General features: G+C 49.6%; 2 protein-coding genes across 4 annotated transcripts in view; one reads left to right on the top strand and one right to left on the bottom strand.

Annotated features, from left to right (window-relative positions):
• BANF1 (barrier to autointegration nuclear assembly factor 1) overlaps nucleotides 1–2205 on the bottom strand; it is a 20110-nt gene extending 17905 nt beyond the window's left edge. Inside the window, exon 1 of the mRNA XM_075326492.1 lies at nucleotides 2028–2205. The gene's annotated coding sequence lies outside the window, so the exon portion shown is untranslated. The remainder of the gene's footprint in view (nucleotides 1–2027) is intronic.
• A 31-nt stretch (nucleotides 2206–2236) lies between these two features.
• EIF1AD (eukaryotic translation initiation factor 1A domain containing) lies at nucleotides 2237–25074 on the top strand. 3 transcript variants are annotated; one of them, XM_075326490.1, is made up of 6 exons: nucleotides 2237–2279; nucleotides 2480–2638; nucleotides 7285–7393; nucleotides 9140–9248; nucleotides 23725–23778; nucleotides 24246–25074. In XM_075326490.1, exons 2-6 carry the CDS (start codon nucleotides 2552–2554, stop codon nucleotides 24448–24450), a joined length of 564 nt encoding a protein of 187 aa, XP_075182605.1. In that variant the 5' UTR covers nucleotides 2237–2279; nucleotides 2480–2551; the 3' UTR covers nucleotides 24451–25074. The 3 variants fall into 3 exon arrangements, with proteins under 3 accessions (XP_075182605.1, XP_075182604.1, XP_075182606.1); XM_075326489.1 differs by having other exon boundaries at nucleotides 2266–2330; XM_075326491.1 differs by lacking the exon at nucleotides 23725–23778 and having other exon boundaries at nucleotides 2266–2330.
• Nucleotides 25075–25787: the final 713 nt, after the last annotated feature.

Below are 25787 nucleotides of genomic sequence, written 5' to 3'. Positions count from 1 at the left end.
ACTCCCCAGCCTAAAAATAGTAGGCTACAGCCGCCCCAGAAGTGGTGCATCCATTAGGCGTGCCAATCCTGGCGCTTCGCCCCAACTCATCCCGTTGCCCTGGTGCGGTGGCAAACAGGGTAATATATGGGGTTGATGCCAGATGTGTAATGTCACCTGGCATCAAGCCCCGGGGTTAGTGATGTCATGTGTCTATCAGATACCATGGGTCCACAAAAAAACCAGGAACTGACCAAGACAAACGGAACGGTCATGTGAATGAGCCTTTAGTCTTTAGTAACAGTCATAAACAGGATATCTTTGCTGGGAAAAAAAAAAAAAAAGAATCAGAAGTGTCATTCGTGACTATTTGTTGCAGCATGGGAGGCAAGAATGGCATTTTAATGCTAAGGGCAACAGAGACAGTTTCACAGATCTGCTGCTCTGCTACTTTTGGACGGACCACCCCCCTGTAGTATTCTATACTCCGCCTGTTTGTCATTTAGGTATTGTATAGAATGACTGGGAAATGTATGAACATCTGATGTATTTCATACTGTGACGACCCATTTTTGGCATTGTATACATTGCCTAGGTGTTCTATAGAATGCCTGTTTTTACATATTTCTGGTAAGGCTAGTTTCACACTTGCGTTGAACGGTATCCGTTGCATTTCGTTGTGTGACGGATGCAACGGATGCTGCAAAACAACGGAATCAGTTTGATTTTTTTTTTTTTTAACAGTTTTACCAGCGGCAGACTATTGTGAACAATCAGCTGATCGCTCCCAGCAGCCGGCCGCCGGGTGATCAGCTGACCGCTCCCAGCAGCCGGCCGCCGGGTGATCAGCTGACCGCTCCCAGCAGCCGGGTGATCAGCTGACCGCTCCCAGCAGCCGGCCGCCGGGTGATCAGCTGACCGCTCCCAGCAGCCGGCCGCCGGGTGATCAGCTGATCGCTCCCAGCAGCCGGCCGATCAGCTGATCGCTCGGCCGCCGAGAATGTGTGCGGGGTGCAGAGTGCGGGGTGGGTGGAGCCGAGCGGGGCCATGGCGCTGAGGACGTGTGTGCATGCGTATACATGTGGAGTGGAGTGCGGGAGGGGGCGGAGCCAAGCGGGGAAGTGTCGGGCTCCCTGCACACGTAGCCAGGGTAAATATCGGGTAACTAGGCAAAGCACTTTGCTTGGTTACGGGTGCAGGGAGCCAGAGAGAGCATGCGCAGTGAAATCCTAAGGACTCCGCTGCTCAAAAAAACGTTACATGCTGCGTTCCTCCCGCTGGGCGGAAGCAACGGAGCGTCGCCCAGCGGAAGCAACGCAGGTCCTTTTGGCACAATCCATCATCCATACAAGTCTATGGGAAACAGTGGAATCCGTTAACGGATTCCGCTGTTTTCCAAAAGGGCGGATTGTGACGGAAGGAAAACAACGCAAGTGTGAAAGTACCCATACACACATACATATATTATACACACACACTTATGTACCCCATAAAGCACTGACAGAAACCCCAAAACAATTGGGGGGTCATTAGACCCCACAGCGCCTTCCCCGATATACACATTTGACTCCCCATCGCTCACTGGATGTTATTCCCTAAAACAAATGAGCGACTTCTGGGCGACGAGTGACCGCACTGTGTGACCCCAAATATTAAATCTACCCCAATAATTAGCCCTACAGCATTTTATGGAGCAAACATTAATAAGCCCCGGTAGATGTCAGGACGATCATGGATCCTTTGACTGAGCGCTCTGTGTCTGACAACCAAACCCAATCTCACACTCCTGATATGGTCTCCCCTGTTGTCAGATGTATGCACACACGTATGTACACACCACACATGTGCACTGGGAAACCTCTGTGAGGCTCTCACTCATCTGCCAATGTCTGATCGTATGTGGGAATCGATTGGTCGGCCGATTATTATCGGCTGGTTCATTAGGAGTGGGCTCACGCCCACACAGCTCAGCCTGACCCGGAGGAATGCGGCTGCTTGTAGTGAGGAGCCCCATACCCCCTGTTGCACGGGCACCGAGCGCCACTCACCGTCACACCCGCGTGCTTTCTTCCCGCCAAGCAGCCGCTGTTTCCGGAGAGGAGGCTGCGCACACACAACTTTTGGCGAATGCAGGATATGGAGCCGCGCACCCAGAAGCAGACCTGAGGGACGTGCGCGCCAGCGAGATATCAATAACTCCCCCCCTCCGAGCCCGGAGCAATGGAAACGCCCGCCCGTGACGTCACCGGAAATGCCTCGGCGGCCATCTTTGTACTCCAATAGCACCCCGGAAGTGTCAGGTAACGAAGCCCATGCTCAGAGACAGAAAACGTGTGCTGTGCAGTAGTGCCGTACGTGCAGATTTCACACTCGGGGTCTTGTTTACAAATGCGGTTTACGTCTATTGAGGCATGCTGGGAGTTGTAGTTTGAGAAGGGCAGCAAATGACTGTGACTACTTTGCTCTCTGTACAATGTAGATTTGTTTTCTTGTGTTTCAGGTTCTGAATGTTTCTAGAAAGCAGAAAACCCCAGAACTCGTGTCATAACCGCCATTATTTACACCCCACACCATGTCAAAGGCGACGAAGAGGAAACACGTGGTGAAAGAGGTTCTGCTAGACTACGTGCAGCCCACGGAGAAGCAGCGCATAGTGCGAGTGAGTACACGCTGCCGCCCGCCACACTCATTCCAGGGGGTAGTGAGTGGCCACCTGTTCTTCAGACTTAAAGGGGTTATTCCAATATTTACAAGTGGACGTTGTCGGATAGTGCCGGTAATAACAAACACTTTTGTAATTTACTTCTACTTAAAATTTGAAGCCGTTCTTGAGATATTAACACTTTTCTTTTGTCTGCAGTTCGTTGCCTTGGAAACCGACCACAGCTGCCATCCAGCATGTAAGGGATTAAGAGGTAACAGCGCTCTCCTGCGATCCCCGCCAGCTTCATAACCAGTGCTTACAAACTCAGTAGAAAAGAGCTTGTAAGCACTGCGCATGTTTTGCCAGGGTGGTCAGTCTCCAAGGCAACAAAGTGTAAAGAAAAGTGTTAATATCTCAAGAACGGATGACATTTTTAATAAGCAGTAAATTGCAAAATTGTTTGTATTTACATGTATTATCCAAAAATACCCATTTATGAAAATGGGGAAAAAACACTGTAAATGAGTTGTGATGTTTCACTCATACATTGGAAGATGAGTGGAATTTTAACAACCTCTTTAATGTGGGTTCTCCTGTAACACATATTAGTGTTCTTTGGTTTGAACAAGTCATCTACTGTCCACATGATACGTGATCACTTTTTAATGGGTGGTGGTCCGACCCCTGCAACCCTCACTAATCACCAGCGTGGGACACTTTATCCCCGTCAGAATGGAGCGTTATTGCACAACATCCTTGACCATTGCTTCATTAATTCCCTATACAGTTGCCAGAGAAAGCAGAGTATGGTTCTCAGACAGCCACATAAGAGAGTGAATGGTCCAGTGTGCGCATCCCTGCTCCAATTTAACTGGGATAGAAGTGCCCCATTCTGATGATTGGGGGGGAGATCCCCATCAGTTGCACCCCCACTGATGTGAATATTATCACGTATCCTGTGGGCACTGTCTATATATGTTCTGTAAGGACTAGTGATGAGCGGGCACTACCATGCTCGGGTGCTCAGTACTCGTAACTAGTGATGAGCGGGCACTACCATGCTCGGGTGCTCAGTACTCGTAATTAGTGATGAGCGGGCACTACCATGCTCGGGTGCTCTGTATCCGTAACCAGTGATGAGCGAGCACTACAATGCTCAGGTGCTCGGTACTTGTAACTAGTGATGAGCGGGCACTACCATGCTCGGGTGCTCGGTACTCGTAACTAGTGATGAGCGGGCACTACCATGCTCGGGTGCTCGGTTCCTTGTAACTAGTGATGAGCGGACACTACCATGCTCGGGGGCTCAGTACTGGTAACTAGTGATGAGCGGGCACTACCATGCTCGGGTGCTCAGTACTCATAACTAGTGATGAGCGGGCACTACCATGCTCAGGTGCTCAGTACTCATAACTAGTGATGAGTGGGCACTACCATGCTCGGGTGCTCAGTACTCATAACTAGTGATGAGTGGGCACTACCATGCTCAGGTGCTCAGTACTCATAACTAGTGATGAGCGGGCACTACCATGCTCGGGTGCTCAGTACTGGTAACTAGTGATGAGCGGGCACTACCATGCTCGGGTGCTCGGTACTTGTAGCTAGTGATGAGCGGGCACTACCATGCTCAGGTGCTCTGTACTGGTAGCTAGTGATGAGCGGGCACTACCATGCTCGGGTGCTCGGTACTTGTAGCTAGTGATGAGCGGGCACTACCATGCTCAGGTGGTCTGTACTGGTAACTAGTGATGAGTGGGCACTACCATGCTCGGGTGCTCAGTACTCGTAACTAGTGATGAGCGGGCACTACCATGCTCGGGTGCTCGGTACTTGTAGCTAGTGATGAGCGGGCACTACCATGCTCAGGTGCTCAGTACTGGTAACTAGTGATGAGCGGGCACTACCATGCTCGGGTGCTCGGTACTTGTAGCTAGTGATGAGCGAGCACTACCATGCTCGGGTGCTCTGTACTGGTAACTAGTGATGAGCGGGCACTACCATGCTCAGGTGCTCAGTACTGGTAACTAGTGATGAGCGGGCACTACCATGCTCGGGTGCTTGGTACTTGTAGCTAGTGATGAGCGAGCACTACCATGCTCGGGTGCTCTGTACTGGTAACTAGTGATGAGCGGGCACTACCATGCTCGGGTGCTCGGTACTTGTAGCTAGTGATGAGCGAGCACTACCATGCTCGGGTGCTCTGTACTGGTAACTAGTGATGAGCGGGCACTACCATGCTCGGGTGCTCGGTACTTGTAGCTAGTGATGAGCGGGCACTACCATGCTCAGGTGCTCGGTACTTGTAGCTAGTGATGAGCGAGCACTACCATGCTCAGGTGCTCGGTACTTGTAGCTAGTGATGAGCGGGCACTACCATGCTCGGGTGCTCAGTACTTGTAGCTAGTGATGAGCGGGCACTACCATGCTCGGGTGCTCGGTTCCTTGTAACTAGTGATGAGCGGGCACTACCATGCTCGGGTGCTCGGTTCCTTGTAACTAGTGATGAGCGAGCACTACCATGCTCAGGTGCTCAGTACTCATAACTAGTGATGAGCGGGCACTACCATGCTCAGGTGCTCAGCACTGGTAACTAGTGATGAGCGGGCACTACCATGCTCAGGTGCTCAGTACTCATAACTAGTGATGAGCGGGCACTACCATGCTCGGGTGCTCTGTACTGGTAACTAGTGATGAGCGGGCACTACCATGCTCGGGTGCTCGGTACTTGTAACTAGTGATGAGCGGGCACTACCATGCTCGGGTGCTCGATACTTGTAGCGAGCAAGTAGGGCTCTTGGACGGGCACGACTCGTGTACCGAGTGTAATGGAAGTCAATGGGGGAACTTGAGCATGATTCCGGAAGAGCTTCCATAAAAATGCTTGATTCCCTCATTGCCCATGCATTTGCACCTGTTTTGGTGGTTTCTGCCTTTTTTTTTTTATTGCCACCAAATTCATCGTTCCATTTTAGGGCTTTTTAAAGTCTATTTTATCTGTTCTCAAAAATCTCAATTCAAGGTTATAATCTTTCTTTAGTGAAGACAGATTTTCCCTTTACTGAGATAGGAGATGGCAGTTTGTGCTCATGGAGAACTGTAACTGACATTTTAGGAGAACCTGCAGCAGAATGTCTGTGTCTGCCTCTGGCTTCTTCCCTTCTTCATAGAATTTTAAAAGCACCAACTGTCATTATCCAAGTAGATGGAAAATCCGTCTGGAGTGAATACAGATTGTGCTCATGAAAGATCCGTTCACGAAGAGGAAGAAGCAGATTCCTCAGATAAGATATTTTATAAGGTTCCTTATTTTCATAAGTACTATTTATTTATGAAATAAAACCGGTGGTTATTCTTTAACTCTCCGCTGTCTGTATTATACAAAGAGTCTATTATAAGCAGACCTTCACAGGTGAAGGAATCCAGAGCATGCGCAGATGCTTAAACAGCAGTGACGAGCTTGCTGAAATGACTATCTGCTTGTGCTGATCTAGGATGAAGAGGATCTGTTACGAGTGTGTCGTGCCCTACTGAGTCCTCCAGGGGATCTGGGATCAGAAGGTCACAGTGTTTAGTTAGTCTCAGATCCATTTTAAAACCCGCTCATTGTTTATCCTGAGTGGAGCGTATTTAATTCCATTCAGTGCTGAAGGGGTTAATGTCTCTTTTTTTTTTTTTTTTATCCTGCAGAGATTGACTTGTAGCTGTTAATCTCAGCTTCAGCCACGCCCTTCTGCTATATAAACCCACTTCTTACTGTCTCCAATGCCGGCTATAGTTCATTCTATGCTGACCTGTGAAGGAGTTGTCTCTGGAGAAAGCTGTGGTTCTCTTTCCAGCAGGATTGGGTGGAGTCCTTTTCAGGAGAAGAATTAGATTTTCTGTTTTTCCTTGTGTGTCTCTCTTTTGTGTCGTCTTTATATTTGTAGTATTGTAGTAAGACTAGTGTCTCGCTGGCCTGCTCACTAGTCAGGGCAAGTCCAGTGTCAGGCACATGGTCGTACGCAGGGAAAGGACCTGTTAGGTAGCACAAGGATCAGCCACTGGTGAGTTAGGTGGTGAGCCCTCTCCCTATCAGCAAAGCCTACCTTTACATCTTCCCTGGTGTACTGAGCCGTGTGCCAGGCATTCCCTCGCCTCTGCCTGACCTGATGCCAATGCATGTATGTTCCGTGTCTGGAGGTTCGGGCATGTAGGGATGCCTCCATGTCACTCACTCGGATAGGTTTTAGTGACATCATCCATAAATCTAATGTGAATGAGGACCACACAGCTCTACCCCCAACCGCAGAGCTTTTGTTACTGGAGATAGGCAGTGACCAGTCGCCGCTTCTTCTTTTCTTTCTATGGAACCAATATTATATAATACGTATATGGCAATTGTAAACAAATTATAACAAAAATAGGCTACAAAGGTGTGAGCCGTACCTCGCATGGGTTTTACAAAAAAATATAAAAAAGCACCGGCCTCAGTGACGCGGTAAATAAATAAAATAAATAAATCTTTATTTTTATATAGCGCTAACATATTCCGCAGAGCTTTACATACATCAGGAACACTGTCCCCATTGGGGCTCACAATCTAAGGTTGTATAAAGCAGTATAACGAAGAACAATGCAACTATATGTCTTTAATTTTATTTGTCATTTCTGTCGTTTTTTAGATATTAGGGAGTCCTGGCAATAATCTCCACGAGGTTGAGACGGCGGAAGGTGACCGATTTTTAGCCAGTATGCCCACGAAATTCAGAAAGAACATCTGGATCAAGAGAGGTAATAGAATCTGTGAATAAAGTTTCCAAAAAATATATACACTCAGGAAACTGACCACGGGGTATTCTGGCCGTAGCCGTACACGACTGCAATAGACAATGGGCTGTTTAGGTTTTTTTACCTTGCGGCTTTTTTGGATGTTGCTGTCTCTTGTGGATTTTCTGATGTTTTTCCCCATTACTTTTAGGGCTTGTTCAGACCGAAATATTATATAGACGTGTGCATCGGAGCGCAACGCTGATCAATGCAATTTAATAGGACTGTTCCAATCATGAAGTGCTTCCATGTGAAAAAAAAATTGCAGTGTGCACTATTTTTTCGGAGCACCCACAATGGGTATGCAAAGAAAATGGAATCCCATATGTATAATCTGTGCAGCAGCCGATATTTTTATATATATATATATATATATATATATATATATATATATATATATATATATATATACACACATATATATTTTTATAGATATATATATATACATACATAGCCATTATTAAAGGGTTCAGTACTTTTAATGTGCGCTCACATGAGTCTCGCATCACATCACCTGGCACGGCCGCACACACAACCCGGACAGAAGCGTCTCAGCTGCATAGAAATGCATGCAGCCGACCCACTCCTGTCAGGAGAGTGTGCGGCCGTGCCAGGTGATGCGATGCAAGACTCGCACAAGTCATACAGCTCGTGTGAGCGCACCCTTATATTGAGAGGTCATCAATGTTATATTGGTGCACTCCCAACAATCAGCAATTCTCGGTGCCAACGGCGAGCAGATGTGGTTGGTTGCTGACTGGAAAAACACAGCTCCGCCACTGTATAGTGGCAGTGGTTGGGTACTGCACATCCACCCCTACTCAAATAAATACAGGTGGATCTGCAGTACCCCAGTGCAACCCCTATACAGTCGATAAAGCGGTGCTGATCCACAACTGATGACATCTGTTTGCCTCCGGGAACTGCTGATCCGCATGGGTGCTAGGTGTTGACTCCCTATTGATCAGATATTGATCACCGGTCCTGAGAAAGTATATTTTAAATTGTTGATGTATGAAATTGGATGTCACGTGGACAACAATATGGCCGAAAATCATCCTGAGTTCTGACCCCAGCCTTAAGGCCCATTTCACGGTGTTCCTCTCCCTGTTCACTGGTCCTGTGAGGGATTCTGTCCGAAGCCTCCACAAAACGGGTTTAGGACACATGCGCCGACGGGGCCATTGACTATAATGGAGCAGACGGCGTCATCGTGGGCTCTGTCGTGCACCATTTTCGGGTATATATGCTTACTGGAGGCGGACACCAAGACGCAGTTACTACTTCAAAGTTGTCCACCTGCAGAAAGCGTATCCGCCCGAAAATGATGCACGACAGAGCAGACGGCGTCACCGTGGGCTCTGTCGTGCGCCATCATTATAGTCAATGGCCCCGTCGGCGCATGCGTCCTAAACCCATTTTGCAGGGGGGTTTGGACGGCAGCCCCGACGGGACCAGTGAACGTAGGTCAGAACGCAGTGTGGAAGCGGTCTAAGAAAATGGCGCAGCTTTGTGTTTGCCGCTGTATCGTCCCCATGAGACACTGCCGTTTTCTCCTTGAAGCAGTGCATAAGAACGCCTCCCTGCTACACCATGCTGTGAAATCTGCAGCAATATGTCTTCCTAAGGCCTCGGGCAGTGTAAATATGACTCTTTGACCCTGCCGTGAGATAAGTGATGGCCGCTCATGTTGCGGTTTCTTCTGCGTAGGTGACTTTGTTATTGTTGATCCTATCGCCGAAGGGGAAAAAGTGAAGGCCGAGATCGCTTTCATCATCTACAAGGATCACCAGCGTCTCCTGCAGAAAGAAGGCCTGTGGTAAGATGGACCTGTACAATTGTAGACCTGCTGTTTACTCCTCTACCATGGATTATCGCCAAAACAAACAGCGCAGCCTAAATTCTCAGCGTTACCGCCCCAGCGACCATTGACCCTAATTGTGGATCCTCCTTGTATGATCCATGAGCTCATAGAAACCACCGTATGCCACAAATTCAGGGTGTTATATTTGAGCGTGCATGTACTAGGCGGACTATAACTTTACTGCTGCATTACATTTTGCTGCATATGGCATGGTTACACATTTTTGGAATATACATCTTTTCATTAATGTTAACCCCTTCACCCCCGGCCACTAAAACACCCTAATGACCGGGCCATTTTTTGCAATTCTGACCAGTGTCACTTTGACAGGTTATAACTCTGGAACGCTTCAACGGATCCTGGCGATTCTGACATTGTTTTTTCGTGACATATTGTACTTCATGTCAGTGGTAAATTTAGGCCGATATTTTTTGCGTTTATTTGTGAAAATTTAGGAAATTTGGCGAAAATTTTGAAAATTTCGCAAATTTCAAACTTTGAAAATTTATGCCCATAAATCTGAGAGATATGTCACACAAAATAGTTACTAAATAACATTTCCCACATGTCTACTTTACATCAGCGCAATTTTCGAAACAAATTTTTTTTCCGTTAGGAAGTTAGAAGGGGTCAAAGGTCATCAGCAAATTCTCATTTTTCCAACAAAATTTACAAAATAATTTTTTTAGGGACCACATCACATTTGAAGTGACTTTGAGAGGCCGAGGTGACAGAAAATACCCAAAAGTGACCCCATTCTAAAAACTACACCCCTCACACTGCTCAAAACCACATCCAATAAGATTATTAACCCTTTAGGTGCTTCACAGGAACCAAAGCAATGTGGAAGGAAAAAATGAAAATTTTACTTTTTAACACAAAAATGTTACTTTAGCCATAAAATTTTCATTTTTACAAGGGAGAAAAGAGAAAGTACACAATACAATTTATTGTGCATGTTCTCCTGAGTACGCTGATACCCCATATGTGGTAAAAATCAATTGTTTGGGCGCACGGCAGAGCTCGGAAGGGAAGGAGCGCCATTTGAATTTTTGAACGCAAAATTAGCTGCACTCATTAGCGGACGCCATGTCGGGTTTGAAGACCCCCTGAGGTGCCTAAACAATGGAGCTCCCCCATAAGTGACCCCATTTTGGAAACTAGAGGCCTCAAATAATTTTTCTAGATGTTTGGTGAGCACTTTGAACCCCTGGGGGCTTCACAAAAGTTTATAGCGTTGAGCCGTGAAAAGAAAAAAAAATTTTTTTACCACAAAACGGTTGCTTCAACTAGGTAGCTTTTTTTTTCACAAGGGTAACAGGAAAAAATGCACCATAAAATGTATTGTGCATTTTCTCCTGAGTACGCAGATACCTCATATGTGGTGGAAATCAAATGTTTGGACACACAGCAGTGCTCGGAAGGCAAGGAGCGCCATTTGAATTTTTGAGTGCAAAATTAGCTGCACCTGTTAGCGGACGCCATGTCGGGTTTGAAGACCCCCTGAGGTGCCTAAACAATGGAGCTCCCCCACAAGTGACCCCATTTTGGAAACTAGAGGCCTCAAATAATTTTTCTAGATGTTTGGTGAGCACTTTGAACCCCTGGGGGCTTCACAAAAGTTTATAGCGTTGAGCCGTGAAAAGAAAAAAAATTTTTTTTACCACAAAACGGTTGCTTCAACTAGGTAGCTTTTTTTTTCACAAGGGTAACAGGAAAAAATGCACCATAAAATGTATTGTGCATTTTCTCCTGAGTACGCAGATACCTCATATGTGGTGGAAATCAAATGTTTGGACACACAGCAGTGCTCGGAAGGCAAGGAGCGCCATTTGAATTTTTGAGTGCAAAATTAGCTGCACCTGTTAGCGGACGCCATGTCGGGTTTGAAGACCCCCTGAGGTGCCTAAACAATGGAGCTCCCCCACAAGTGACCCCATTTTGGAAACTAGAGGCCTCAAATAATTTTTCTAGATGTTTGGTGAGCACTTTGAACCCCTGGGGGCTTCACAAAAGTTTATAGCGTTGAGCCGTGAAAAGAAAAAAAATTTTTTTTACCACAAAACGGTTGCTTCAACTAGGTAGCTTTTTCTTCAGCGCTCTATTGGGAGACCCAGACGATTGGGGTATAGCTACTGCCCTCTGGAGGCCACACAAAGCACTACATTAAAAGTGCAAGGCCCCTCCCCCTCTGGCTATACCCCCCCCGTGGTATCACGGGTTCTCCAGTTTTAGCTTTGTGTGCGAAGGAGGTCAGACATTCCATGCATAGCTCCACAGATTTTAGTCAGCAGTAGCTGCTGACTGTTTCGGATGGAAGAAAAGAGGACACATATAGTGTCCCCAGCATGCTCCCTTCTCACCCCTGGATGGTGTTGTAAGGTTGAGGTACCTATTGCTGGTACAGGGCTGGAGCCTGACATGCTGTTTTCCTTCCACATCCCCTGGTAGGGCTCTGTGGAAGTGGGATCCTGCCGGCCTCTCAGCTCTGATGCCGGGCTCCATCCACAGACCCATTAGAACCTGATGGAGACGGAGCAGGAGTACGATCAGGGACAGGCCCTGCATCATACAGGTACTCTGTGTCCCCGGCAGGCACAGACACACTCCGGGCTGGCTGGGTGTTGTAGTGCGCCGGGGACCGCAACGTGGAGTTGGTGTCCCTACAGATTACTGGGGGATTGTTTGTGTTTGGGAACGCAGCGCCGACCCCCTCTGGACCGGGCGGCGCTGCTGTGACTTGTGGTGCGCCGGGGATCCGCCGTCCGCGCTTTTACGGCGGCGGCGGTTATAAATTTAGTCCCCGGCTTTTTGGGCCTAGGACGCCGGCAGCTCCGTTTCGTTCCCGCCCCCACCCTGTCATTCAGGGTAGGGGAGAGACGCTGTTCGCTAGCAGCGACGAGGGCTGGAGCCTGTTTTACATGCTCCAGCCCTCTCACTTGGCACAGAGGGAAGCAGGCTTCCCGCTCTTGGCCAGGAACGCCCAGGGCCCGCCCCCCTTCCTCTCTCGAGACGCCGGCAGCCATTACATGCATGCCTGGCTGGAGGAAGGACGCAAGGCTCTGGGAGACCTGGACTAGGGGCTATCTGGCGACCACACACCCGCTTTTTAAGCGGGCGGTAAGCGATTTTTCTGTGCTGGTCCCTCTAGTGCCTCACTGTGTATCAGTGTACTGGGTACAGATATATAGATATTGTATTTCTTGCACTGTGAGGTGCGCTTCTGGCTGCATATCCCAGATCGCTCTGTGGAAGCAGCAACATGTCATCCTCAAAACGCAAGGCGGCCAAGGCAAAAAGGGCTGTGTATACTGCGTGTGCTGCATGTGGGGCTAATCTACCAGCAGGCTCCGATGACCCCCATTGTGTGCAATGCTCCGACCCGGTGCTGCTTCGCCAGCCGGAGTCAGGAGAGGTAGCGACCCAGGCTGAGACGCTTGTAAGTTCTGCCCCGGTGACAGGGACGGACTTTGCAGTTTTTGCAGATAACATGTCTGTATCTATGGCAAAAATCCTTGAAACCTTGCAATCTATGCATGGGGCTCAGTCCCTGGGCACGGCGAGGCCTCTGTCCTCAGGTCCCCCTTACTTGGAATGTATCCAGCCCACAGGGGGGTCCCCGGCTTCACAGGCCGAGGATTATGACTCAGATGATGGCCCCAGCCACCCTAAGCGAGCTCGCTGGGAAAGACCCTCGACGTCTTCACACTGCTCAGGGTCTCAGCGCAATCAGTCTCCCTGTGATGTGTCTGATGAGAGTGATCAGGAATCCACTCCTGGAACCCCTCTCAACCTGGATACCCCGGATGGGGATGCCATGGTAAACGACCTTATCTCAGCCATCAATAGGCTGTTGGATATTTCTCCCCCAGCCCCTTCAGCAGAAGAGGCGGCTGCGGAGCAGGAAAAGTTTCGTTTCCTTTATCCCAAGCGTAAATTGAGTGCTTTGTTAGATCACTCTGACTTCAGAGAATCAATCCAGAAGCACGACGCTCACCCAGAAAGGCGTTTCTCTAAACGATCTAAAGATACGCGTTTCCCTTTCCCCCCTGAGGTGGTCAAGCGCTGGACACAGTGTCCAAAGGTAGACCCCCCGATTTCCAAACTTGCAGCTAGATCCATAGTGGCAGTGGAGGATGGCGCTTCACTTAAAGATGCCAATGACAGACAGATGGACCTTTGGTTAAAATCTGTCTATGAAGCTATCGGCGCGTCGTTTGCTCCGGCATTCGCAGCCGTATGGGCACTCCAGGCTATTTCAGCTGGCTTAGCAAAAGTGGATGCTATCATGCATCCAGCAGTGCCGCAAGTGGCGCACCTTACCACGCAGATGTCGGCGTTTGCGTCTTACGCTATCAATGCGGTCCTAGAATCTACCAGTCGCACCTCAATGGCGTCCGCCAATTCGGTAGTTTTGCGCAGAGCCTTGTGGTTAAAGGACTGGAAAGCAGATGCTGGTTCCAAAAAATGTTTAACCAGTTTGCCTTTGTCTAGAGAGAGACTGTTTGGCGAGCCATTGGCTGACATCATTAAGCAGTCCAAGGGTAAAGACTCCTCTTTACCACAACCCAGAACATCCAAACCTCAGCAGAAAAAGTGGCAGCAGAGGTTTCAGTCCTTTCGAGGTTCGGGCAAGACACCATTTACCTCGTCCAAAGGGACTCAGAGGACGCAAAGAAACTCAGATTCGTGGCGGACTCACACACGCCCCAAGAAAGCAAATGGAGGTACCGCTTCCAAAGCGGCTACCTCATGACTTCCAGCCCCCCCCCTCCGCATCGCCGGTCGGGGGCAGGCTCTCCCGCTTTTCCGGCATTTGGATGTCACAGGTCAAAGACCGGTGGGTGACGGACATTTTGTCTCGCGGGTACAGAATCGAGTTCAATTCTCGTCCTCCAGCACGGTTCTTCAGAACCTCCCCACGTCCAGACCGAGCAGATGCTCTGCTGCAGGCGGTGGATTCCCTAAAAGCGGAAGGAGTGGTTATCCCAGTCCCTCCTCAGGAACAAGGGCAAGGGTTTTACTCCAATCTCTTTGTGGTTCCAAAAAAGGACGGCTCGTTCCGTCCTGTTCTGGACCTAAAACGGCTCAACAAACATGTGCACGCCAGGAGGTTCCGGATGGAAACCCTCCGCTCTGTCATTGCCTCAATGTCCAGAGGAGACTTCCTTGCCTCAATAGACATCAAAGATGCTTATCTCCACGTGCCAATTGCTACAGAACATCAACGTTTTCTACGTTTTGTGATAGGAGACGACCATTTTCAGTTCGTAGCTCTTCCATTTGGTCTGGCGACAGCCCCACGGGTCTTCACCAAGGTCATGGCGGCGGTGGTAGCAGTCTTGCACTCTCAGGGACACTCGGTGATCCCTTACCTAGACGACTTATTGGTCAAAGCTCCCTCTCAGGAGGCATGTCAGCACAGCCTGAATGCTACGCTGGAGACTCTACAGTCTTTCGGATGGATCATCAACTTTCCAAAGTCGATCCTATCACCGACTCAGTCACTAACGTATCTTGGCATGGAGTTTCATACTCTAGCAGCGATAGTGAAGCTTCCGCTGGACAAGCAGCGGTCACTACAGACAGGGGTGCAATCTCTTCTGCAGGGCCAGTTGCATCCCTTGCGGCGCCTCATGCATTTCCTAGGGAAGATGGTGGCAGCCATGGAAGCAGTTCCCTTTGCGCAGTTTCATCTGCGTCCACTTCAATGGGACATTCTCCGCCAATGGGACGGGAAGTCAACGTCCCTGGACAGGAAAGTCTCGCTTTCCCAGACGGCCAAAGACTCTCTACAATGGTGGCTCCTTCCCACCTCATTGTCTCAGGGAAGATCCTTCCTGCCCCCATCCTGGGCAGTAGTCACGACAGATGCGAGTCTGTCAGGGTGGGGAGCAGTATTTCTCCACCACAGGGCTCAGGGGACGTGGACTCCGCAGGAGTCCACCCTTCAGATCAATGTTCTGGAAATCAGAGCAGTGTATCTTGCCCTACTAGCCTTCCAGCAGTGGCTGGAAGGAAAGCAGATCCGAATCCAATCGGACAACTCCACAGCGGTGGCATACATCAACCACCAAGGAGGGACGCGCAGTCGGCAAGCCTTCCAAGAAGTCCGGCGCATTCTAATGTGGGTGGAGGACAGAGCATCCACCATATCCGCGGTTCACATCCCAGGCGTAGAAAACTGGGAAGCAGACTTCCTCAGTCGCCAGGGCATGGACGCAGGGGAATGGTCCCTTCACCCGGACGTGTTTCAGGAAATCTGTCGCCGCTGGGGAGTGCCGGACGTCGACCTAATGGCATCCCGGCACAACAACAAGGTCCCGGCATTCATGGCGAGGTCGCGCGATCAAAGAGCTCTGGCGGCAGACGCCTTGGTTCAAGATTGGTCGCAGTTTCAGCTCCCTTACGTGTTTCCGCCTCTGGCGCTCTTGCCCAGAGTGCTACGCAAGATCAGATCCGAGTGCAGCCGCATCATACTCGTCGCTCCAAACTGGCCGAGGAGGTCGTGGTATCCGGATCTGTGGCATCTCACGATCGGTCGACCGTGGTCACTGCCAGACCGACCAGACTTACTGTCCCAAGGGCCGTTTTTCCATCAGAATTCTGCGGCCCTGAACCTGACTGTGTGGCCATTGAGTCCTGGATCCTAGCATCTGCAGGATTATCTCAAGGAGTGGTTGCCACAATGAGACAAGCTAGAAAGTCGAATTCTGCTAAGATCTACCACAGAACGTGGAAGATTTTCTTATCCTGGTGCTCGGCCCAGGGAGTGTCTCCCTGGCCATTTGCATTACCCAAGTTTCTTTCCTTCCTGCAATCGGGGTTAGAAAAGGGCTTGTCGCTCAGCTCCCTTAAAGGGCAAGTTTCGGCACTATCCGTGTTTTTTCAGAAGCGTCTAGCACGTCTTCCTAAGGTGCGCACGTTCCTGCAGGGGGTCTGTCATATTGTGCCCCCGTACAAGCGGCCGTTAGATCCATGGGATCTGAACAGGGTACTAGTTGCTCTCCAGAAGCCGCCCTTCGAGCCTCTGAAGGAAGTTTCCTTTTCTCGGCTGTCGCAGAAAGTGGCGTTTCTTGTTGCGATCACATCGCTTCGGCGTGTGTCTGAGCTGGCAGCTCTGTCATCCAAGGCTCCCTTCCTGGTGTTCCACCAGGACAAGGTTGTGCTGCGCCCCATTCCGGAGTTTCTTCCTAAGGTCGTATCCTCTTTTCATCTTAATCAGGATATTTCCTTGCCTTCTTTTTGCCCTCATCCGGTTCACCGGTATGAAAAGGACTTACGTTTGCTAGATCTGGTGAGAGCACTCAGAATCTACATTTCCCGCACGGCGCCCATACGCCGTGCCGATGCACTTTTCGTCCTTGTCGCTGGTCCGCGCAAGGGGTTGCAGGCTTCTAAAGCCACCCTGGCTCGATGGATCAAAGAACCAATTCTAGAGGCCTACCGTTCTGCGGGGCTTCCGGTTCCTTCAGGGCTAAAAGCCCACTCAACCAGAGCCGTGGGTGCGTCCTGGGCATTACGTCACCAGGCTTCGGCTCAACAGGTGTGCCAGGCAGCTACCTGGTCCAGTCTGCACACTTTCACCAAGCATTATCAGGTGCATACCTATGCTTCGGCGGATGCCAGCTTAGGTAGAAGAGTCCTGCAGGCGGCAGTGACACCCCCATAGGGGAGGGCTGTTTTGCAGCTCTAACATGAGGTATTTATTTACCCACCCAGGGACAGCTTTTGGACGTCCCAATCGTCTGGGTCTCCCAATAGAGCGCTGAAGAAGAAGGGAATTTTGTTACTTACCGTAAATTCCTTTTCTTCTAGCTCTTATTGGGAGACCCAGCACCCGCCCTGTTGTCCTTCGGGATGTTTTTTTGTTGTTTGCGGGTACACATGTTGTTCATGTTGAACGGTTTTTCAGTTCTCCGATGTTATTCGGAGTTAATTTGTTTAAACCAGTTATTGGCTTCCTCCTTCTTGCTTTGGCACTAAAACTGGAGAACCCGTGATACCACGGGGGGGGTATAGCCAGAGGGGGAGGGGCCTTGCACTTTTAATGTAGTGCTTTGTGTGGCCTCCAGAGGGCAGTAGCTATACCCCAATCGTCTGGGTCTCCCAATAAGAGCTAGAAGAAAAGGAATTTACGGTAAGTAACAAAATTCCCTTCTTTTTTCACAAGGGTAACAGGAAAAAATGCACCATAAAATGTATTGTGCATTTTCTCCTGAGTACGCAGATACCTCATATGTGGTGGAAAGTAATTGTTTGGGCGCATGGCGGGGCTCAGAAGAGAAGGAGCGCCATTTGACAGCAAAATTGGTTGGAATCATTAGCGGACACCATGTCACGTTTGGAGACCCCCTATGGTGCCTAAACAGTGGAGCTCCCCCACAAGTGACACCATTTTGGAAACTAGAGCCCTCAAATAATTTTTCTAGATGTTTGGTGAGCACTTTGAACACCTGGGGGCTTCACAGAAGTTTATAGCGTTGAGCCGTGAAAAGAAAAAAAAAATTTTTTACCACAAAACGGTTGCTTCAACTAGGTAGCTTTTTTTTTCACAAGGCTATCAGGAAAAAATGCACCATAAAATGTATTGTGCATTTTCTCCTGAGTACGCAGATACCTCATATGTGGTGGAAAGTAATTGTTTGGGCGCATGGCGGGGCTAAGAAGAGAAGGAGCGCCATTTGACAGCAAAATTGGTTGGAATCATTAGCGGACGCCATGTCACGTTTGGAGACCCCCTATGGTGCCTAAACAGTGGAGCTCCCCCACAAGTGACACCATTTTGGAAACTAGAGCCCTCAAATATTTTTTCTAGATGTTTGGTGAGCACTTTGAACACCTGGGGGCTTCACAGAAGTTTATAGCGTTGAGCCGTGAAAAGAATTTTTTTTTTTTTTTTACCACAAAACGGTTGCTTCAACTAGGTAGCTTTTTTTTTCACAAGGGTATCAGGAAAAAATGCACCATAAAATGTATTGTACATTTTCTCCTGAGTACGCAGATACCTCATATGTGGTGGAAAGTAATTGTTTGGGCGCACGGCGGGGCTCAGAAGAGAAGGAGCGCCATTTGACTTTTCAAACGCAGTGCACTGATCGGCCGCTGCAGGACGCACGGTCGGATGCGATAAAAAAAAGCGTCGGGGATACGTAAAAAAAAAAAGTCACGCCAAAAATTGACCATGGATGCAGATACGTTATGTGCATCCCTGATCAGCGCTTGGCGGGACGCACGGACGGATGCGATACAAAAAGCGTCGCAAATACGGAAAAAAGTCACGCCAAAAATTGAGCAGGGATGCCGATCCGTTATCTGCATCCCTAATCAGCGCTCGGCGGGACGCACGGACGGATGCGATACAAAAAGCGTCGGGGATACGGAAAAAAAAGTCACGCCAAAAATTGAGCAGGGATGCCGATCCGTTATCTGCATCCCTGATCTGCGCTCGGCGGGACGCACGGACGGATGCGATACAAAAAGCGTCGCGAATACGGAAAAAAGTCACGCCAAAAATTGAGCAGGGATGCCGATCCGTTATCTGCATCCCTAATCAGCGCTCGGCGGGACGCACGGACGGATGCGATACAAAAAGCGTCGCGAATACGGAAAAAAGTCACGCCAAAAATTGAGCAGGGATGCCGATCCGTTATCTGCATCCCTGATCAGCGCTCGGCGGGACGCACGGACGGATGTGATACAAAAAGCGTCGTGAATACGGAAAAAAAAGTCACGCCAAAAATTGACCATGGATGCCGATCCGTTATCTGCATCCCTGATCAGCGCTTGGCGGGACGCACGGACGGATGCGATACAAAAAGCGTCGGGGATACGGAAAAAAAAGTCACGCCAAAAATTGAGCAGGGATGCCGATCCGTTATCTGCATCCCTGATCAGCGCTTGGCGGGACGCACGGACGGATGAGGTGTAAAAATGGACAGGGGATACGGAAAAAAAAAAAAAAGTTATACTCACAGTACCCAGAGGACTAGCAGGAGGATCACTGACCAGAAGAGCTGCAGAGGAACAGATGGCAGAGAGATGGACAGCTTTACAGGAGCAGCAGGCAGATCAGCAGAATGCCCAGGAAGGACCCAGCGATGGACGCAGATGTGATCAGGCCGGTGAAGACAGGTAAGAGGACGTCGGGGGAGAGCAGAGGGGGAGAGGGGGGGGTGAGAGCAGGAGGGGGAGGGGGGGAGAGCAGAGGGGGAGAGCAGAGGGGGAGGGGGGGGAGAGCAGAGGGAGAGGGGGGGAGAGCAGAGGGGGAGACCGGAGAGGGAGCTGCAGAAGCAGAATAGAAATAATGGGGGAGGCAGTCAGATCGCAGGGGGAGCGGATCGGGATGTGGGGGGGGGGGGGGTGGTTGGGGGGAGCAGATCGCGGGGGGGGGGCACGGCAGGGGCTATCACGGCAGCGCGCAGGGGCACCACGGGAGCGCGCACGGGCTGCAAAGTGAGCACAGTACTCACTTTGCAGCAGCAGCGGTGGTAGCAGATCGGGATGCCGGGGGGGGCAGATCGGGGCGTAGGGGGGCAGATCGGGGCGTAGGGGGGCAGATCGGGGGGGGGGCACGGGCAGGGGCCTTCACGGGAGCGCGCAGGGGCCTTCACGGGAGCGCGCAGGGGCCATCGCCGGAGCGCAATACTTACCTTTGGAGCTGGCGCGGTGACAGCAGAGGCGGCGTCTGCGGCGGCAGCAGCGGTGGCGTGGTACCAAAAGTACCAGCCACTCCACGCTGCAGCCATGTTGGGGGAGGGTCCCCAGAGCAGCACAGGCCTGGGGAGGGCGGCCACCGGCAGATCAGACCGCCCCACTGCACACTGATTGGAGCGATTGCGCGTCATAGCACGATCGCTCCAATCAGTGCTGCAGGGGCTGGGGGCGGCATGTTTGAGGTCCACCTATGATATGCTGCAGCAGCTGCGGCATCTCATAGCTGGATCTCACAGGATCGCACTAATTCGGGCATTATTTTTGCCGAAATTAGTGCGATCGATGTGGTTGGCGGTTCAGATTTGAACAGCCAATCACATCGATCGTCGATAGGGGGTGGCGATGCCACCCCCCCTGGGGTCAAGCAAAGGTCCCCTGCTGTAAGAAACAGCAGGGGACATCATTTGAAAGCCGTTGCTATGGCCACGGCAATCAAATGAAGTTTAGGCCGTAAAATTACGTCCCTGGTCGTTAAGTCACGTTAAAATAGGACGTAATTTTACGGCCCGCGGTCGTGAAGGGGTTAAAGGGAATCTTTCAGCAGGTGTTTGCTATGTAAGCTGAAACTAGCATTCTGCAAGGGACCAAGTATGAACGTTCAGGGATGCCTGTCTTGTCACTGTTCAATCAGTTATTTGCTATGTTTAAGTAGCAGTACTGTTATCATTGCAGGACTACGTCACGCACACATCAGTCTGACATACCCCCCTGCTGTGATTGACACCTCACTGTCAATGTGCATGGTGTCACCAGGGGCAGCTCTCTCAGCTCTGCTGCATAGCTAAATCTAAAAATGCTGATTGTGTCATAACGGCTGCACCCAGTGATCTAAGTGATACATCATTGGATTCAGGGTCTCTGTCTCTACGTTATGCAGGTCTTAGATGAGGTAGCAAAAATCTGCTCGCAGATTCCCTTTAAAGGGCTTATCCAGGACTTAGCATCTTGGCCCATAGTAAAAAAAAACAACAAAAAAACCCCAAGTTATTGCTAATCAGTATGATGTCAGTATCGCCCCGGGAACAGAGCAGAGTAGAAGAGAAACAGCTGCTCGGTTGATGCGATGTCACCCGAAACCGCTAAATCACCGGCAGGAGCTCTGTACTAGCAGAGGTCAGCGCTGCGTACAGCAGGCAGGTAGGCAGCAGAGGTCAGCGTTGCGCACAACAGGCAGGTAGCCAGCAGAGGTCAGCGTTGCGCACATCAGGCAGGTAGCCAGCAGAGGTCACCGCTGCGCACAACAGGCAGGTAGCCAGCAGAGGTCAGCGTTGCGCACATCAGGCAGGTAGCCAGCAGAGGTCAGTGTTGCGCACAGCAGTCAGGTAGCCAGCAGAGGTCACCGCTGCGCACAACAGGCAGGTAGCCAGCAGAGGTCACCGCTGCGCACATCAGGCAGGTAGCCAGCAGAGGTCAGCGCTGCGCACAGCAGTCAGGTAGCCAGCAGAGGTCAGCGCTGCGCACAGCAGTCAGGTAGCCAGCAGAGGTCATCGCTGCGCACAGCAGTCAGGTAGCCAGCAGAGGTCAGCGCTGCGCACAGCAGTCAGGTAGCCAGCAGAGGTCAGCGCTGCGCACAGCAGGCAGGCAGCCAGCAGAGGTCAGCACTGCGCACAGCAGTCAGGTAGCCAGCAGAGGTCAGCGCTGCGCACAGCATGCAAGTAGCCACCAGAGGTCAGCGCTGCGCACAGCAGTCAGGTAGCCAGCAGAGGTCAGTGCTGCGCACAGCAGTCAGGTAGCCAGCAGAGGTCAGCGCTGCGCACAACAGGCAGGCAGGCAGCCAGCAGAGGTCAGCGCTGCGCACAACAGGCAGGCAGGCAGCCAGCAGAGGTCAGCGCTGCGCACAACAGGCAGGCAGGCAGCCAGCAGAGGTCAGCGCTGCGCACAACAGGCAGGCAGGCAGCCAGCAGAGGTCAGCGCTGCGCACAACAGGCAGGCAGCCAGCAGAGGTCAGCGCTGCGCACAACAGGCAGGCAGCCAGCAGAGGTCAGCGCTGCGCACAACAGGCAGGTAGTTAGCCAATGCTTGTCTGTTAATTCTTATGCTTATAATAAAAAAATAATAACAAAATATAGTCCTGGATAACCCCTTTAAAGGTGACCTGTCACTTGCCATAAATGTGAAATTTTTATTACCTGTTATAAATCCCGCTGTTCTCCTTAATCCGGCGACGTCTTTCTTTTGTTTCCACTCCTCTCCATTCCTGAGAAACAGCCCCCTCTTCCCTGTATATGAATCCAGTCTTGTTATCTAAGTGGGCGACAACCATAAAAGTTAATGACCACACCCACTTGACTAAAAAAAGACCAATTTACATAAAGGGAAGAGGAGGCCATATCTCAGGAATGGAGAGGCACACGAATAAAAGGAAGACCTCGCCGGATTCAGAAGAACAGCGGCATGTACACCAGGTAAATAAATTGCACGCTTATGTAAAGTGACAGGTCCTCTTTAAAAGGTTGTGCTGATGGTTCAAAACATCTATGCCTTCCTTAAATCTGTATACACAGGCTAATGGAGCGATGAAACTGCTTCTGCCTCCAGTCACGGTAATCATGTGACTGCTAGGAGGTAGCGGGAGCTACTGAGTCTTAACAGACTCTTATGAACTCTGCAGGGCAGGCAGGAGGCTGGATGTACCCTGTAACTGGGGCTGATATGCCAACCCTAGTTACAGGGGAAATCGGCAATAATAAAAATGTATTTAAATGTTAAAATGCTCCCCTGAAGGTTTTTTTTTTTTTTTTTTGCTTTATGGGAAGAAGGCTGAGAAGAGGGCATAATGTGTAAATTATAATAAAATAACCCCCCCCACCCACCCACCCACAAAATTTATGCCCCATTTATCATGAGAAAAAAAAAAGTAAAAAACTATTGGAATATGCAAACGAGAACATCTTATTAGAGCTTTTAAACAGCATGTACGAGAAAGATAACTGTGCCTGGTCACAAACGAGGAAAAATGGCTTAAGGGCACTCTACACACAGCGATATCACTAGAGAGTGCACTCGCACCCGTCTGTTGTGCGTAACGAGCAAATCGCTGCCCGTGGCGCACAACATCGCTTACACCTGTCACACGTACTTACCTGCCTAGCGACGTCGCTGTGGCGGGCGAACCGCCTCCTTTCTAAGGGGGCGGTTCGTGTGGCGTCACTAAGCGGCCACCCAATAGAAGCGGAGGGGCGGAGATGAGCGGGACGAACACCTCCTTCCTTCCTCATTGCGGGCCGCCGCAGGTACGGTGATGTTCCTCGTTCCTGCGGTGTCACGCGGAGCGATGTGTGCTGCTGCAGGAACGACGAACAACCTGCATCCTGCCACAGCAACGATATTTGGGATTAGAACAACGCGTCAACAATCAACGATTAGGTGAGTTATTTTGATCGTTAGCGGTCGTTTGTGCGTTTCACACGCAACGACATCGCTAACAAGGCCGGATGTGCGTCACGAATTCCGTGTCCCCAACGACATCTCGTTAGCGATGTTGTTGCGTGTAAAGCCCCCTTTAGTCTTGAATTGTTTAAAATTGTAATTGCTTTTGCAGCTGCTGCCTGACATTGAGAGCTGCTGCTCTGCTTATGTGTCACCAGAGTACACAAATCCTTTTCTTGTCCTATTATATCAAGTTTTATTCTTTGTGTATAATGCAGGACGGCCGAGGTTCAATGATTGATATAGCTGAATATTTTTTTTTTTTTTATTATTATCATTTTTTAAGGCCGTCAGGTTTTAATAAAGAAGATGCACAAAATCCTACAGAATTAAAAGACAGGTATGGTTTCCGTTTTATTCATTTTGTGTGATACGTTGTTTATCTAGGAAGAAGCACTCATGGGGTTGTTTGATCTAGGAAATATCACTTTTAAAGTCATTGATGGGCTTGAAAAGAAGGTTTTGGGTACTCACCGCAAAATCTCTTACTCAAAGACTTCATTGGGGGACAAAGGAACCATGGATTCCTGTGTCCCCCAATGAAGTGATGGAGAAATAGAAAATGATGGTATACTTGCCATCCAGCGCAGGCCACTATGGAGGTCTGTGCTGGCTCAGTAAGTGATGACTGCTTCATTCAGAAGTCATAGGACCGCTGCAGCCTGTGATTGACTGCAGCGGACAGGTGACTATAAGAACGTGTCATTTGATGTTTCTCTGATGACCTGCTTTTCTAGATAACCGGATCCAGCACTCTGATGGAACGCGGTTGTGTTGTGATGTGTTCTAATTCTAATTTTCCTGTAGCAACAAAGGAGCAGAATCACAAAACACCCAAAGCGAGAAGTCTGGGGCAGAAGATGAGGAGGAGGATGACGACGACGACACAGAAGACGACAGTGACCTGTTTGTCAACACTAACCGAGTCTACTATGAAGACAGCGAAGAAGAATCAGAGAGTGAAAAAGAAAGTGATGAGGAAGAGGGAGAGAGAGTGAAGATCTGGGACTAATATGTTGTAATATTTCCAGAGATCAAAGACTCTAGTGCCTGAAAAGAGACCCGATGCTTCAACAGCGCCGGGATAATGTGTGATGGACTATTGTGAGAGGATCATCTATGCATCTGCGACTGAATTGTAAGGCATGTGAAAGGGGTTGTCCACTACTTGGACAACCCCTACTCATTCCCCTTTAAAAATAAAAAAGCAAATACTCACCTCCGGTGCGGCCGCGATTCCAATGATATCTGGAGTCACGTTCCCGGGCCCGCATGACATGACACGCATCCAATCAGCACCTCCCCATCTTCATTTGACCAGGATGTGAGTGCTGTGCTGACTTCCTGTTTAAAGGGAACCTGTCACCGGATGTTTATAATACTCACCTAACGGTCGGTGCAGAGCAGACTGGTCGGATGGGTGTCTTCCTTCTCCAGGTCCGCTCCTCCTCTTTCAGCCATCTTTGTCCTCCTTCTGAAGCTAGTCTGTATGACGTGTTCTACATCTTCTACACTAGCCGTCATTGAGGTCCCGTGGAGGCGCACTACAATACTTTGATCTGCCCAACTCAGGGCAGATCAAAGTGCACCTGCGCAGGACCTCAGTGCCGGCTAGTGTTGATGACGTAGAACGCGTCATCCAAACTAGCTAAAGAAGGAGGACAAAGATGGCTGAAAGAGGAGGCGCGGACCCGGAGAACGACCCAACCGACCAATCTGCTCTGCACCGACCGTTAGGTGAGTATTATAAACATCCGGTAACAGGTTCCCTTTAAATGTCTGCAGGCGGAGAGAGGGAAGCCGGTGCTGATTGGTCGCAGGGTTCATATGTCATAACAATGTCACATGGGCCCCTGAAACTTGACTTAAGACATTGCCAGAACCGCAGCTGCAACGTAGGTGAGTATAGGCTTTTTACAGGGGCGAATAAGTGGAATGAGAAGGAGTTGTCTAAGTAGTGGGCATCTTCTTTAACCACCTACAAGAATTGATAACAATCAGAAATAAAATAAATACTTAAAAAAAAAAAAAAAAAAATCACAATTTTAATTAAATAAAACATCTCCGAATACAAAAAAAATCTGATTTAAAAAAAAAAGAATCTGATAAGGAATAAAGCGACATTTTCAGGGTGACGGACGAGTATAGGGCCGATATAATAATACTATACGCCAATACATGGTGGATTTAAGAGTACCGCCACTCGTTCAATAAGGATACAGTATTTCTATACTTTTCCTACACTTTGGTCTCATTTCATTATTTGCGTGACTCTTCTTTTCTTATTTGTCTGTTGGTATTCGTTGATTTTTTTTTTTTTTTTTTTTTTTTTTGCACCAAATTCTTCAA

This window comes from Anomaloglossus baeobatrachus, chromosome 10 (genome assembly GCF_048569485.1).
Source record: "Anomaloglossus baeobatrachus isolate aAnoBae1 chromosome 10, aAnoBae1.hap1, whole genome shotgun sequence".
Classification (NCBI taxonomy): domain Eukaryota; kingdom Metazoa; phylum Chordata; class Amphibia; order Anura; family Aromobatidae; genus Anomaloglossus; species Anomaloglossus baeobatrachus.
Note: the sequence above shows the minus strand (reverse complement) of the source record. Positions and strands in the feature narration are given on the sequence as shown.

Coding starts and splice junctions, on each gene's coding strand:
- EIF1AD (XM_075326490.1), top strand. CDS start 2,552: ATGTCAAAGGCGACGAAGAGGAAACACGTGGTGAAAGAGGTTCTGCTA. Junction 2,639..7,284: donor AGAAGCAGCGCATAGTGCGA/GTGAGTACACGC, acceptor GTCGTTTTTTAG/ATATTAGGGAGTCCTGGCAA. Junction 23,779..24,245: donor CCTACAGAATTAAAAGACAG/GTATGGTTTCCG, acceptor ATTTTCCTGTAG/CAACAAAGGAGCAGAATCAC.